The sequence below is a fragment of the Cydia splendana genome, chromosome 7 (assembly GCF_910591565.1).
Source record: "Cydia splendana chromosome 7, ilCydSple1.2, whole genome shotgun sequence".
Taxonomy (NCBI): Eukaryota; Metazoa; Arthropoda; class Insecta; order Lepidoptera; family Tortricidae; genus Cydia; species Cydia splendana.
The window spans coordinates 20277369-20294116 of NC_085966.1; the positions used below are offsets into that span (position 1 = coordinate 20277369).

A 16748-nucleotide genomic window follows, 5' to 3' on the forward strand; every position below is an offset into this window, starting at 1 on the left:
GCAAGGTGGTGTTAAATTGTTAATTTAACACCACCTTGCTGTAGCCATGTTCAGATATTTAATTAAAATACTTAAATACCTACTAAAATATGTGTTCCGCAATAATTGAATTATTTTATTATATTCTAATATATTTATTATTCATTAGCATTTCAATTATGTTTATATTTAACGAAGATATTGAAGCTTCAATGAATAGCTATTTCGTTCCGCTGTGTAGCGTTTATCGATATATAACATGATTAAAATCGACTTTTCACATCCCTAAAAGAGCACACATACATGTTTTTACGCACACATACACAGCCTGGATGCACCAAAAAAGGCAACACTTTGATTTGAAGTTCATCTTGTCAACAGTATGGTTGTCCTTTTTTGACAAATGGCATTTTTAAAAGAGCGAGGAGAGAGAAATGATACTAGTTACTGCGCCGTCAAAGAGAACAGAAAACGTTGGGGCCTTGGGATCTATATATATTATATCTATGGCCTTAAACATCTTTGATACCTACGTTCTGAAACATAAAGTTAGGTTATTGATACCTATTTTGATATTTTTTCTCCTTGTATTGCTGTTTTGTCAACTCATTTTGGAGTTTGGCTGCACACTACGATGAGAGAGGGGAAACTATCTTGAGTAAACTCATTCTATCCTTGTTTTATCCCATCCTTATAGAATACTTTATTCTACTATAATTGCACGGTTTCGGAACTGTGCGTCGTCCTGACGTTTCGCATGCTGCTTTCTGTCAATGTCATACAAAATGACATTAACTTATAGCCTTAAAATTCGATTATTTAAAAGATTATTAAATGAAAAATACTTATTTTACCATAACTACAGCAGTAATTCTCGTTATAATGTTCTGTTCTTCGGATCGGACGGTATAGCATTAAAAAGTTTGAAGAAAATAAACGAATTCCGGTAATAAACGTAAAGCGCTGAGCTAAAGTGTGTTCGCTTTTTATACAATTTCAGCGTTATTTGTTATTATTTTGTGTCAAAATATTTACATATTGTTGCCTACAATTAGTGTTCTTTGAGTTATATATATATATATACGCATTTGTACCATGTAGGTATCAATATGCTCAGCCGATTTACCAATCGTTAACATGTCTAAATCTTATACCATTAAACGAGCAATTCTTGTATATTTATTTATATCTATATTTCGGGGATCTCGGAAACGGCTATAACGATTTCGATGAAATTTACTATATGGAGGTTTTCGGGAGCGAAAAATCGATCTAGCTAGGTCTTATCTCTGGGAAAACGCGCATTTTTGAGTTTTTATGGTTTCCGAGCAAAGCTCTGTCTCCCAGATATTATTAATTTGTTTCAGAAAATCCGGAAAATGTATCAACCGCCTCGATTTAGTTACCACTAATAACTCAAAGCACCGGTCAGTCACCGAGGAGTACGCTCAGAAAGAGAATTTGAAGACAATACCATGGCCATTACAGAATCATCAGCAACTGGACTACGATATTGGGCTGATTGTAGCATTCGGACACCTAATACGAGATCATGTCTTAGAAAAATTCCCTTTGTAAGTGGTTTTCTTTTCTATGTTAGTCAGTTTGAGTGACTCTGCTTACCTACTGCATATGTACAGAAGCAAAAACTTCGGAACGTCATATAAATGTACAATTGTAAATGCACAGTACAGGACTTTCTTGTTCTACAAGACACACATACATAATCAATTACAGATTTCTTATTTGCATTGTTTACGGTAGGTATACATATAAAAATGTAACCTAAGACTTAGCTTTTCACAAAAAGTGTCTTACACTTTTGTGTTGCAACTGCACCTGCAGATTCATCCCTATATAAATTTATATACAGGAGGGGTGTTAGAAATCCCTTGAGTTTGTAAATCTTATGACCAAAGGTATATGACATAAGACATGTCAAATTATAAGGTAAATAGCTCGCCCCCGCCGACCTCTGCTTATGACACAACTTTACAAAATGAAAAATCCAAAGTCTTTTCAAAAGGGCTTATTTCTCTATGAAAACCGTCCAAAAATAAGCTTTTTTGAAAAGACACTTCTCATTTGGCATGTTGATTATATCCCAAACTCACTATTACAAATAAAAAAACCGGACAAGCGCGAGTTAAACTCGCTTGGAGAGGGTTCCGTACGTCGCGATAAGGAATCTAAGTCAAAAAAAAATAATGTATTTATTAACCATTAAGACTAATAGTTACTATACCTGTATTGTAATAATTATTAATTTATTTTATGATTTTTATAATGAAATTTTGTTGTTTTAAATATATGGTTAGTTCTGAACTTGTCAAAGGGCCCTTCAGGTCTTCTTGCAGAATAATTTATGTACATTAGAATTTTGAATTTTTAATAATGTATACAAAAAAAAAAAATTAACTAAGTTAGAGTCTGTTTGGAAAGAGAAGAATAGTGGAATGTATTGAGCCCCATACATACCACGACTCTTCTCTTTTCGCACAGACTCTACAAAGGTTTTTTAAACCTAACCCATATTTGATTATGGTAACTGAAAAAAGTATGTATAGTGCCGGATTGTAGTGGGAGATTACTAAATATGTTATCTATTGTGGTATTCTGCCTTGTAGTGTATTCTTTAATTTGTGGGCTAAAACCGAGCGATAAAGGGTATTGTGATATTTCATTTTTTGTCTTATCCCGAAAATTAATATTGAAATCTCCCGCTATAATAATCTCTGCGGCACTCAGATTAGTGACGTCGGGCTGCGCCCGCCGTTCAGATCGCCCCGCATGCGCGCCCGCGCTGGGTGCCTGCGGCACCCAGAGTAGTGACGTCGGGCTGCGCCCTCTGTTCAGATCGCCCCGCATGCGCACCCGCGCTGGGTGCCTGCGGCACCCAGAGTAGTGACGTCGGGCTCCGCCCGCCGTTCAGATCGCCCCGCATCCAGATTCCGCGCGATCGAGACGCGCGGCGACTGATTTTGTGACACTGACATTGATATTAAGTTAAACATAGTGCCTACATTCTTTTTGCGTTGGTTAGGCGTAGGTATCTCTGTTATTTCAAGATAACAGATATCCATCTGACCAAGTCTGACACAGCAGTTCGGCCTTCTCATTTAGCTACTTAAACCAATTATTTGTTATATGTTTGAGCACTCCTCCTGCAGCTCATCATTCGACCTTGCGTGGAGGTGCACCTCTCTCGGATGCTTCAGGCCTTCGGCCCCACGCAAAGCTTGGCCCTCGACCTTTGCACTAGCTGTCCACACCACGTTTCACGTAAACAATTGCGGTTGTGACTTGTGGCCCTGATACCAGCCTACCCGCAATTTCTGTTCTTAAGTCCGACTCACGCTTGACTGCAGACTTCTTATAGGTTTTACACTATAACTTGTACACTATAACTGTTCTCTGTTTGAGCACTAACCTCCCGCAACTCAGCCTTCGGCCGCGCGTTTCAATGAGCCTCTGCGGGACGCTTCGGGCCTTCGGCCTTCGCAATAGCTGTCCACACCACGTTTCACGTAAACCATAACGGCTGTGTCCCTAAAACAGCCCAACCGCGTTTTTTTTCTTAAGTCCGACTCACGCTTGACTGTAGATTTCTAATAGGTTTTCCTGTCATCTAGAGGTGAAGAACTATTATGAGTATTTTTTTCAAAATTTTTGACCCAGTGGTAATGAAGTTAAGGGGGGGATGGTCATTTTTTGCCTATATCCTTAAATAACTTCTAAATTATTTATTATAAAATTATAAAAAAAATATATTTGAGACCCTTAAAATAAGCCCTTTCATTTAATATGTAACACGATATGGTTTGCAAAACTTTGTTTTTTAATTTTATTATTTTGCCCCCAAAAGTGCCCCCTACATTTAAAATTCATATGTTTTCATTACATGTCCGTCTTTGGGTCACAGACTTGCATATGTGTACCCAAATTTCAACTTAATTGGACCAGTAGTTTTGGAGAAAATAGGCTGTGACAGACGGACAGACAGACGCACGAGTGATCCTATAAGGGTTCCTTTTTTTCCTTTTGAGGTACGGAACCCTAAAAAGTGTGTGCCCATCAGTGAATCTTCTCGAGGCAGAGGTGTAGGGTTGGAGCCGGTATAGCTTTATTTGACGTTCATAAGCGCATTGTAATATGCCTACTTGAATAAACTATTTTATATCTTATCTTAGTGGCATGTATATGTATAGTCTGGTAATCAATTCCTTGCTCCAATGTTTCCAGAGGCATGGTGAATGTGCACCCCAGCCTGCTGCCTCGCTGGCGCGGTGCGGCACCCATCATCCACACTTTGCTGCACGGAGACCAGCTCACTGGAGTCAGTCTCATGAGAATAAAACCTAACATTTTCGATGTGGGTATGTATAACTGCGATAGCTTGTAAAAATCTTGCAAGTTATAAATTATTATCTGCAAGTTGATTTTAACCTAATTCTGATCCTTAGCAATATCAATTTGAAACTCTCAAGTAAGTATAAATAATACCACTCTAATACAGATGATAATACAATAATCTGTTATCATCATGCTGACTCATAGTATTTGTTTTAACGAATCCATATTTTCGGTTCTTATATTGTACCAGATCTTTAGAATTTGAAAATATTGAAAAAAATATTAAATTACTTAAAAAATGGATTGTTTCATAATTTTTTTTTTATAATGGTGTCTTTATTTATCTGATACTTCGCAAACATTATTGCAGTGAATCGTATGAGATCAGGGGACCACATCCAATTTATATTTATTTGAGACAAATAAATTCCAGGTGAGATCATCAGCCAAAGAACTGTACCTGTGCCTAAAGACATTTTGCTGCCGGAGCTGACAGAGCAGTTATCCGAGATTGGTGCTGACATGCTGGTAGACTGTATGAGAACCTTACCTGAGAGCTTGGCTAATGCTAAACCGCAGAGTGAGGAAGGTGTCACTTATGGTATGTATTTCTAGCTTTTTTCTGTAGACTAATGCCGTATTTATATATGCGACGCATCGCGTGGCGAATATGGAACCAGAATATGTGGATGCAGGAAAAACAAGCCTGTCCAAGCTTCTTTACACTTTTGACCAGTTTTACCACCTATTTGAAAAAGCACCTCAGAGCACAGTGGTGGGTTTTTCGGTGCAAGCAAAACCTAAAAGTCTGTTTTGCGTTTGATAGTTGAACACAGTTATCTCTAGGAGCGTAGGAGCTTGAAAATGCTCGGAGGAGCTTTGCCGCAGATTATACAGAACATCTGTGTAGAATATTTAATGTATCTCAAGGCTTAGAAGGTCTATGTAAACCAAATTGCACTCATTATGGCGCTGATTTAGTCTGCTTAAAACTTGCCTTAGTGACTTTGTCGTAACATAAGTCTTTAGATGGAAAATATGACAAGTTTTGATGTTTGAAGTAACCCAAGCGTTCTTATATTATCACACAGACCTTAACCCTTTACCAGGCTAAGGGATATATATTTCCCACATACGGCACTTCAAATATGTGTTTTATTTTCGATCAGTAAGACTGACATTCATTTTTGAACTGTCAGCTTGGTAAAGGGTTAATCATAGGTATTTTTATCCTGACACTGCAGTTCTTTATTAACTTGTGTGTTATTTATTTCAGCTAAGAAGATAAACAAAAGCATCAGTGACGTCAGATGGTCAGATATGACTGCGACCGAGGTCTACAACTTATACCGAGCCATATATGGATTGTACCCACTCACCACAACTTTTAGAAACAAACAGTTGAAACTGTTTGATGCACTTTTAGATGAAACTGTAGGTATTTGTACTGTAAATAAACCAGTGGGGTCCCTGGAATATTGCGAAAAGAAAAATGCAATAAAAGTCCTATGCAAAGATAGTAGATATATATATTTTAGATCACTTAGAATAGTAGGGAAAAAAGAAATAACTGGGCTAGATTTTTATAATGGATACATAAAAAATATGCCGATAGAGAAAAGAAAATGTATGGTGGTTCAATAGAATAAATAAATATGAAAAATATATACTGGTTTATTTTTTATAAAAAATAATAATAATAATGAGGATGACCATGTTATCATAAAACGACTTGAAATATATTGAATAATGATTTATCACATAGACATATGATTAAACTGCGGACTACAAAAAAACTATATAATTTTGCCAATCATATAAGATATGTCTTTATTACAAAAGCCCATAATGGCCTTATTTTCTACTTAAATTACTACTTTGTACTGTTTATTCTAATAACTAACAATGTTTAAATTATATTGAAATTAATATATGACTAAAATCTTTGGTCAATTAATATATAGGTACACTAATATATTGCTAACTTCACTGCGGCTTTACCCTGAAAAAGCAAAAACCAATATATTAATAAACATGAAAAATCACACATAAATAGAAGGAAGAAATTCTATAGAAATAATAATTATAGGAACAGCAGAAGGAAGGTCGAGAGAAAAACAATTTACGTTTTTTTTATAAATAACAGATACAAATACAAGATAATTATAAATAATAGAAAAGCATAAGATTACCCAGTGTGGGTTAAAACTATATTTTATAAGAATCGAACAAGGTCATGAAAGAGTGAGATCGAAAAATTCTGAAAGTAAATATGTATGAAAGTATGATACTTACTGAGTTGGTTAATCACAATCTATTCTATGAAGCGGAGAGATGCGGGTATGGTACGTAACATATTAATAGTTATTTGTTTTACAAGGGGGCAAGGTTGTTGTTTAACTGCTCGTGCTAATATTGATACCCGAGCAAGCGAAAGATTCCAAAATTGAACCACGAGCGTAGCGAGTGGTTCGAAAAATGGAATCTTGAGCGTTGCGAGGGTTTCAAAGCACGAGGGTTAAACAAAATTTGCCCTCGAGTGAAACACAAAATTTTTCACCACACCAACCCGAAGCAAATATTAAATGTAAAGTATCAAATAAAATCAAACCAAATCAAATTCAAATGAATGTTATTAAATATTTATCATCCAAAATCATCATTTAAAAGTCAATTCTACCAGCAAACATAAGAAAACAGCTCAAAATTTGCATTGCAACTTTGCCTCACATGTGAATTACTGATAGCAAAGTGCAACTTTGCTATCCGTTTTTGAAGTGCAAAGTAAACCTTTCCGAGCTGGTGTGGTGAAAACATATATGTAACTGACACTGCTAGTACCTTTTGATAACGCATTTCACATTAGCTGCTTTTTGGTAGATTTAATATGATTTACAGCACATATGGTGCTTACTTTACAGCACTAGTGATATAATTAGCACATTACGTAACTAGTCGAAAATTTAAAGGGTCATATATTATGTACTGTAACACGTAAGATACACGTGCGTATAAGTAATTGGCAACTCGTGTCGATTTAAAACACTCGCTTCGGTCATGTTTTAATTTATCGCCACTCGTTGCGAATTCCCGACTTATCGCCCTTGTATCTTAATGTACCTACTAAAGTAATATTAAAAGAACGCACGTCTGTATGAATCATTTTATTTGAATCATTACCTACCAACGATATTTCTCTTAATTTTTTATTAATAAAAATAAAACAATTTGGTGAAAAAAATCGTTAATGATACGTGTAATAATGTAAAATATGACAATACATTTGCGTGTAGTATAACAAAATAGGATCACGTAAAAATCTCAAATTCTTTGTTTACTATATAAATACTAATTCAGTAGTTCAGGCTTTCTTTGCTTTTTTATATGAACCATCGCCAACACAGTTAATCGACTGTAAACCTTATAGGATAAGGTCCAAAGTCGTCATGCACATACAGCCAAAGAATTTAATTTCAGTACCATTTCGTACATTTTCACAGTGACAATCAATAAAGTCGCTAGGGACCGCATACTATTGTCACTGTGACAAGTTAGGACATGGTACTGAAATGGGGTTGGCAACTGTCAAAGGTTTGCCTAGATGGCGCCATCATAGCTTGCCCCTTTTTCTATGAGATTTGGCTTAAAGAGCTGGCATCCAGGGTATTAAAAAAACAAAAATTTGACACAATTCTAGGGATTGACGGGGCAAGCTATGATGGCGCCATCTGCTAAAAACTTCCACCGGCCAACCCCATTAAATTTCTTGACCGTATATTCTAAGCGATGTCCGGTCGCATACCAGAGTACGGATCCGTCCAATGCGAATACCGCTTTATTGATAAATGAATTAGGTACTTAGGTATTTAGGAATATTTTTACGTGAACCTGATAAGACTAGGTACAGAAAACAGAAGCCTGCCGATACATCTTACCTTCTTCAATTTTGACTATTAGCTTATACAGCAATGCGATTTTCTAACTATTCTTCTCCTGGAAAATAAACGATTTTACCTTTACCGCAATTATCAAAAGTAAATTTACTTTTAAGAATTATCAAGGCTTCTGTTTTTCACGATTCCAATTCAACAAAATGACTTCACTGGCGATGATGGTTTTATACAAATTATGAAATATATGATTAGAATGTTTATAGTAAAGCCCGTGATCACTCTTATTGACAATAAACTTTTTCAGTGAATCATGCACCTAAATGAACTTTTAATTTCTATATATTGGTATTTAATTACATTATGAATAAAATAGGCCAGGTAGAATTACCTACCTACCTTATCTGCGTTTGCAAGTCAATGGTTAAAAGCATTTTCCCTGACAAGCTCACTTTCCTTATCAATTTGTCTAGTTCTATGTGATTTAATATATTAAAAACGGGTCACTCACGTATTTTAAGTCGAAGAACACTCCCACACATCCCACTCACTAACGACACTCCTCGGTACGGAGTGAAACATGTCGAGCGTTCTTCGACTTAAAATACGTGAGTGACCCGTTTTTAATATATTTAATATGTCTGTGTCTCACGGAAGTTTTGTTCTATGTGATTATTACCTAGCCAATTATATGAAAAGTGACTCACGACGGACTTTTGCCGCACGCGGAGCTATCTCTATCTATAACCTTACACCCGTGATTTCAATATGGAAACATAATTATGGATAAGATATTCCATAAATAATGGATCTCCTCTTATCTGGGGGACGAAGACAAGACAAAGGTTACTGCCTACCTTTAATTATTTTTCTCTTATTAATTATTAAGCAACAAATATTATACTGCAAAATAACTTTAAAGCGAGAGAAGACTTAAGGTTCTCGATTAGACTAATATATAATCTCCTAGACCTAAGGCCCCAATACCTACACCTAAGAATGACTAAATCCACAAGGACTAGGATATGATGGCAAACTACAAGACACTTCCTGACATCATTCAGAATGCAATATCTTCCTTTCATATACTAACTCTATGATATCTGAAATAAAGTTCATAATTTCAAATATTTTAGGTACAGTTGGCGTCGGACAGTAGGTAGCAAAGTATTCAAATAGTTCGGTACGCTATACAAATAATATGGTGTACCGAACTATTTGAATACTTTGGATGCTACCTACTATATGACGCTGACTGTACTTCATGTTCAGCCAAAGAATTTAATTTCAGTTTGGCACCTTGGGGCTGTCCATAAATTACGTCATCGATTTTTGACGATTTTCGACCCCCCCCCCCCCCCTAACATCATCCAAAAATCATGCTTCGAATGACCCCGTTTCCTCCTACGTCATGCTACCATCATCCGATGTCCAGACCCCCCCCCCCCTAATTTGAAATGACGTAATTTATGAATAGCCCCCTTGTCACAGTGACAATCAATATAAAAGTCGCTAGGGACCTCATACTATTGTCACTGTGACAATGTACGAAATGGTACTGAAAATAATTTCCTTGACCGTCTACCTTACAATGCGTAAAAGTGAAATTAACCTTACCCTAATCGACTTAGAATTAATTTTAAGTATTTAAATTGTGTATTGCACGATAATGACGATAATCGTTAATAGTTCATAGCTGTTTAATGGCTAAGCGCCACTTGCACCATCCCACTATCCCGGGGTTAACCGGTTAAGCCATTAACCCAGTGTCAAATTGTACTGGTAACCATGGTAACTCCAGGTTTAACCGGTTAACCCCAGGTTAGTGTGTTGGTGCAAGTGGCCCTAAATCGAATTTAAACCATATCTTATAGCGACAAACTCTATTATCGCAATGAAAACAAACCAGACAAACATAATATACAATATACATACAAAGAAATGTGAGAGACACTCACAACAGGCGTGCACTGGATAGCAGAGACAGCTAATAATAAAAACAGCTAATGTCCATACAAAATGCAAACACATTCATTTGTATTTGTCTTGTTCTATATAATTTGTATGGCGCTAACGAGGCCACAGAAGTAGTAAAATCTTAATATCGGAGGGGCAAAAATGTATGGGGAATCTACCGTATAACTGAGGCGGTTGATAAGAAGTCGGCAAACAGTTTCTTTAAAATATTTCAAAAAATGGTCGTAGCCTGGTATAAATTTGTAGTCGACAAAAGATTTCTCGGTTTAAAATACAACCGAATAAATTGTACCATCGCCCACACTGTTAACTATACATCGGTGGACCTTATGCCTTTTGTAATAAGGTCCACCGATGTACAGTTAGGAGCGTTGCTGTTTGTACCTCAAAAATAGACAAACAGTTGGTTATATTTTCAAAAAACAATTTTTTTTCAATGCGAAATCTCTAGTTGCCATGGTTACGGTCTCTTGGGTCACTCTTAAAATACTAGTTATTTCGTATTTAAATGAACCAAACTTGATTTTTTTGGTAGTTATAAGGACTTTCCATAATGGGACATCTACTAAGCACGTTTGTAGAACATGGTACAACAGCTCTTATGAAACTATGCTACTATTGTCTCCTGGCTGATGGGACAGAATAACAACAAGAAATAGTTGATCGACCCAAATAAACTTTAAGTATTGCCTACTTCTACTTATAAACTAATTTTAGTTCCAAAACTCACCTACTTTTTATTAGAAAACTGAGATATAGTGGTAGACCCATAGCAGTTTTTATTATTTGGTTGTCTCTGTTTAATAGTAATGACGAGACAGAAAGTGCTAAATTAAACGTCACATGTGTCTGTGCAATAAACAATATGCGATTGAGTTAAAGGCATTTAGAAACTGCATTCCACTATTTTCTAAGTGCCTTTGCCTCAATTGCCTCATTTATTTAAGAATAACTGTATAAGAGTCTGGCGGGATAAGAGGAACACAGGGGCAAGGTGTACCTACATTTTTATTAGTTAATTGTCATAATGTTCTTCTTACGCCACCAAACACCTAAAGTTAAAAAAAAAAACTGTGTTCAAAGCATGGGTCAGTTCAAATTCATATACCTAATCTTTATTGCACATTTTTTAAAGTTTTTTTATAAATTATCTTTTTCATTACCAATGCTTTGAACCCCACTCTTTAAGTACTCTGTTCACTTCGAGATATCCAAATTTTCATTGTTGGCCGATAAACGAAACCCAATCTTATTGCACGCGAAATAGATTATATTATCAATTGTGCTTGCATTCGAGTGCACTCATATATTGTATTTATCTTAATGTTCACAGAGTACTCTTATAAGCACGTGCTGAATAGTTAGGGCTATTCCCAGTAGTTACCTCCAGTAGTTTCCGAAATTCTACTTTTAATGACTTATTTATTATTATTATTATTGTGACAATAGGCACAGTAAAATGTACACGTTTATATTTCATCGACGCGCATTTACGAAATTTTGTTTTACAATGCAACACGAAATAAACATTTACACGAGCCCATATAGGCAAAGTGCCTTTTTATGAGTCAACACATATTATTATACGGCTTATTATTAATAACCGGGCAACTAAAATATTAAACAGGAACTTTCACTGGGCATATAATAATATAATTTGGCTGTGCATTAATATTTTAGCACCAATAAATTTATATTAGCCTCAAATTTAAGCATCATATTATTAAAAAACTGGCAGCAAAATCAAGCCACCCAAAAAAATTATAGGGAACTTGAATTGATAGATTGGCGTCTAAAATAATAAGTTGGCAACTAATATTGTAAAGCGATCATAAAATTTGGTTATTTTGTACATATACAGAATACCTAAGATACCTATATACATAAGCTTTAAATACTCCATTTTTAAATAATTTAAATTTAAACATATGCATACCTAGTACTTTATATTGACAAATTTCCTAATCCACAAAACACCACAAATTTATTTACGTATAATGTCCTACTATACTTATAGTCAAAATTCCTAATCATGAAACACCTAATGGCCATTAGACCACTAGGACTTTAAATTTTTAATTACTAATTTCAATAGTTACCACTGTGTTCTGCCAGAGTCAAAAGATAGGTGCGACGACAAGCGGAGCGAGGAGGAGCGTGTTAGGTTGACCGTGTAGTGACCAAACAAAATATTTTAAAAGAACTTCATCTTTAAATTAATAGATAGCCGTTTTCTTTTTAAAATGTTCATAAATAGTCTCTAATATAATAATTCAGTTGCCAAATAAATATTTGGTACCTGGCTAAAAATAAACAAAAGCTGTAACGGCATTAAAATACAACTCATATTAATATAGTTTAAGGCTCCGTTTTAGTTGCCAAACTATTAATTTTAGTACCCATTTCTATTATTTTAAACTACCCAAATTCGATTAATTAGTTGACCGGTTAAATACGTGCCTTATTATACACGCAAAAATGTACTTACCATTGTTTATGAAAGTGTCACTGCAAAATCAGTGTAGGATTAGCTTAGACGGACACTACAAAACCTCTAACTCGAGTTGGTAGCAACTACTGGGAATAATCCAATGAAGACCATTAAGATGATGGATGGATATCAGATGAATATCAGATGAATAACTGATGAATATCAGATGGGTGCCACTTGAAGCTTCATTCAGGTCACAGAGAGCATTTGGGCGCTTGATGCTTCCTAGAAGTTAGTAAAAATAACATTAAATGACTTCTAATATAGGGCGCCAAACATGTAAACCAATATTTTTTACATCGTAATTACTTAGATACCTCTGGAGCTTGAGCATTTAAGCAGCATAGATATTCTTTATTAGTTCATATTTAATTAAAAAAAAAACCCTTTACCAGGCTAAGGGATATATATATTTCCTACATACGGCACTTCAAACATGTGTTATATTTTCGATCAGTCGTTTTTGAACTGTCAGCCTGGTAAAGGGTTAATCATTTTTCGTCTGTGCCTAATAAAAAATACATAGGGCAACTTAAAACACATCGTATTGTATGGATTTTCCATACAAAATACCCCGTTTTCATCGCTCTATGTGAATTTTATGTAAAAAGTAATTTTGAAAACTAGATATTTACTAAACTAGGCCTACACCACGTTGGTACGCGTTTCAAATGTGCATGTGTGTGCCAATGTATCTGCATCTAGTTTAGTATTTCATATGTTCGAAATTACCTTTACGCACTTTACTATATTTACATCTTTGGCTATTTCTACTAAAGACTTACACAAACATTACAAATAATTGAAAACAAATATAACATCAACTTCTAGGTATAGTTGCATTTGAGGCAACATACAAAACTCGATTTTCACTTTAAAGATACACCTGCTATAAAAAAGGTGCTTTGAAATGTTAACGATAAAAATATTAGTCAGAAAAGTATGAAAATTAATATTTAACACAAAACGGAAGAGAGGCAGTGAATAAAGATTTATTAAAAACATTTTATGTACATAAGTAAAATTCTCAAAATAAAAACATATCAAAAGTACAACATGTAAAAACGTTAATGTAAATTTCTTGATTCCACTTCGGTTAGTAAATACTAATATTCTTAGGAGCAAATCTGTAAAATGCAAGGAAGAGGAGGGGTTAGGGGGAAATCCTCAACAGATAGAAAAACCGGGCAAGTGCGAGTCGGACTCGCGCACGAAGGGTTCCGTACCATAATGAAAAAAAAAACGGAAAAAAAATGCAATAAAAAACGGTCACCCATCCAAGTACTGACCACGCCCGACGTTGCTTAACTTTGGTCAAAAATCACGTTTGTTGTATGGGAGCCCCATTTAAATATTTATTTTATTCTGTTTTTAGTATTTGTTGTTATAGCGGCAACAGAAATACATATATACACAGACAGACGAACGGACGGACAGCGAAGTCTTAGTAATAGGGTCCCGTTTTACCCTGTGGGTACGGAACCCTAAAAACTTTTGCCCTTTTTGCCTATTTCATTCGATAAATAAATAACACATGACTTGGTGGTTCGAGCAATTATATAATTTTATTAATACAGAATGAGTCACTGGCCGAATTGGGAGTGACCGAGTCCCGAGTCACATGACTTTTCGTTTAACCCTTTATAAGGCATAAGGGTGTCAGGAATTATGCAAAATTGAACCCTATCACTTTGAAACAAAGTTCAAATCATGTGGGAAAACTTTGCCTTAAAGGCTTATGGTTTTTTATCTGAATGAACTATAAACACACACGCACACAGAGAACAGACTGTAAGCATTTATTTCTCCATAATTGTTTCATTAGACTCAACATTTTTTACTTAACCTATAGCCGCCCACGAATCACAACTTGCCAAGACAAAAGCAATTTTGTTTTGTCATAAGAAAGATTCAAAATTCAATTGAACGATGGCCTTTTTATAGGTCTCAGGGCGGCTAGAGGATATGTGATCAAACTTATCACTGTGCTTGTGGCAAACGTTTCAGGGAAACATTTTAACGTCTAATGTTAACTAAATGAATGTGACTCATGGTGGCGCAACTATCTCCCACATAGCCAATAGAACACCTTTGGATAGGTTTAATTAAAAACTGAACCGATCAACTTCTAATGAAACATAAGAAGAAAGAAATGATTACTTTAGGGCAAAAGCTTTTTTAGTTTTAAGGGATGGAAATCTGTTAGATCTACAAAATATACAGCATGGAACATATAAGGACTAGAATGGAATAATAGGATAATGAAAAATAGTTTACTCGAAAATATATTTTATTCCACATAGTACGTGGCAGCTACCATTAAGAATGGATAAAACATTTGTCTTTTATAAAGCGAGACGTGCATAGTATAGTTAAAGTGGGTAGTAAAGATATAATAATCGATTCTCTGTACATAATATATAATAATATTTACTAATATTGTACTTATCGCCTACTTTGAACTCACAACATCAATAAAATGTTATCTGAACGAACAAGCACTCGAGAGCTTGTTGATTTATTGCAACTACTCGCCGAAACTAGATAACGGTTGGTGTTAGCATATACGACAGATAATATATCGTAACTGATTATACTACTACACCGTGGGCCCTGATAAACCGACTATATTTAACCATAGGCCCCCAAGCGTAATTGGAATATAACTTAAACGGCACGATATGTAATCGAAATATTATCTAGACACATTACTTGGTGACAGCGTGTCAAGCAAAGGTAAAAAAATTCGAACTGGCATGTTTTATATCAGTATATCACCTACACGATTTACAGTAGAGCCATTATATAGACTAAAAAGTAAAACGTTTAAAATATATTCCTCATTTCCAAAATTGACATGTCTATCCTAATGGGGTTGGCCGGTGGAAGTTTTTAGCAGATGGCGCCATCATAGCTTGCCCCGTCAATCCCTAGAATTGTGTCAAATTTTTGTTTTTTTAATACCCTGGATGCCAGCTCTTTAAGCCAAATCTCATAGAAAAAGGGGCAAGCTATGATGGCGCCATCTAGGCAAACCTTTGACAGTTGCCAACCCCATTGATTGACACACCTACAACTATACGAGTAACTATGCTACTCGTCAGTTGTTATAACTTGACCTAAGGCATTTTTTTTTGCACAACAACTAGTACATATAGTTTAATTTTATTATAGTTAATGTTATGTGCCGTTTTCAAGCAAAAGCTTGTCAATTAGTTGTTATTGCCTCGAACTTGAGAACGAACAATATGTCACATCCATCCTAAAAAGCTTAAAACGCACATTCATTATCACAATTTTGTAATTATAAAGAATTAGTTTAAAATGGCAAGACTGGCGCTATGTTAATAAAACATTATTACCTCACACAGCCAGGACCACGTGGTTAGATTTTGTCGGTTTATGTAGGCTCACGGCGTATATTACCTACTCGACATTAGCGAACGACATATACATATATTATAAAACAACAGATGTCAGTAACTTTCATTAAATAATACAACATGCTTTATATAACAACAAACATCGTATGACTGGAGCTATGGTTATCACCGTCTCATAAAAACTCATTCATACATTCTGAAAGTTTGCGTATTTCAAAGCGCAAAGCGAATATTAGTAAGTATAGTCAGACAAGAAAATAGACGTGCGATATCAACCAGAAATGTATAGCGCTAAAAAGTAGCTTCAGCAGATGATCAGATCAGCTGCAATCTCAATATCTTAAAGCAGCGGTCGACAACCTTTTAGCAGCCAAGGGCCACATAGTAGTTAACGAAGTTGACGCGGGCCGCACTTTGTTAATATTTATGACTTTATCAGAGATTGTCGTTTGTCAATATTACATATAAAATAGCCAGGGCCGCCTGTTGCCGACCGCTGCGCTAGACGAATGACGAGAGCTCTTCTGAAAAATGTTGTCCTATTTAGGTTTGTAAAATTTTGAAATGTAACATTTAAGTAATACAAATATAGTTAAAACATACATTAAAAAAATTAAAAGCCTGCCCAAAAGGACTTAAAGGAACTGTCATAGGATCATCATTCGACGCGTAACG

The 16748-nt window shown here is 35.3% G+C and overlaps 2 protein-coding genes across 4 annotated transcripts in view; one reads left to right on the forward strand and one right to left on the reverse strand.

The window, feature by feature from the left end:
- The first annotated feature begins 753 nt into the window (after nt 1-753).
- On the forward strand, nt 754-5989 carry LOC134792400 (methionyl-tRNA formyltransferase, mitochondrial). Its single transcript, XM_063763693.1, has 5 exons — nt 754-925; nt 1347-1553; nt 4222-4355; nt 4766-4933; nt 5609-5989. The coding sequence occupies exons 1-5, from the start codon at nt 765-767 to the stop codon at nt 5974-5976; spliced, it is 1038 nt and encodes a 345-aa protein (XP_063619763.1). The 5' UTR covers nt 754-764; the 3' UTR covers nt 5977-5989.
- Nucleotides 5990-6180: 191 nt separating this feature from the next.
- Nucleotides 6181-16748, reverse strand: part of LOC134792397 (glycerol-3-phosphate dehydrogenase [NAD(+)], cytoplasmic) — a 34258-nt gene continuing 23690 nt past the window's right edge. The window contains exon 9 of one of the 3 annotated variants that reach the window (XM_063763691.1): nt 6181-6334. In XM_063763691.1, the coding sequence (XP_063619761.1) occupies nt 6319-6334 (16 nt within the window). In that variant the 3' untranslated portion in view covers nt 6181-6318. Of the gene's footprint in view, nt 6335-12819; nt 12916-13666; nt 13818-16748 lie in introns of those variants that run through there. The other 2 variants (XM_063763689.1, XM_063763690.1) reach the window with 2 other exon arrangements.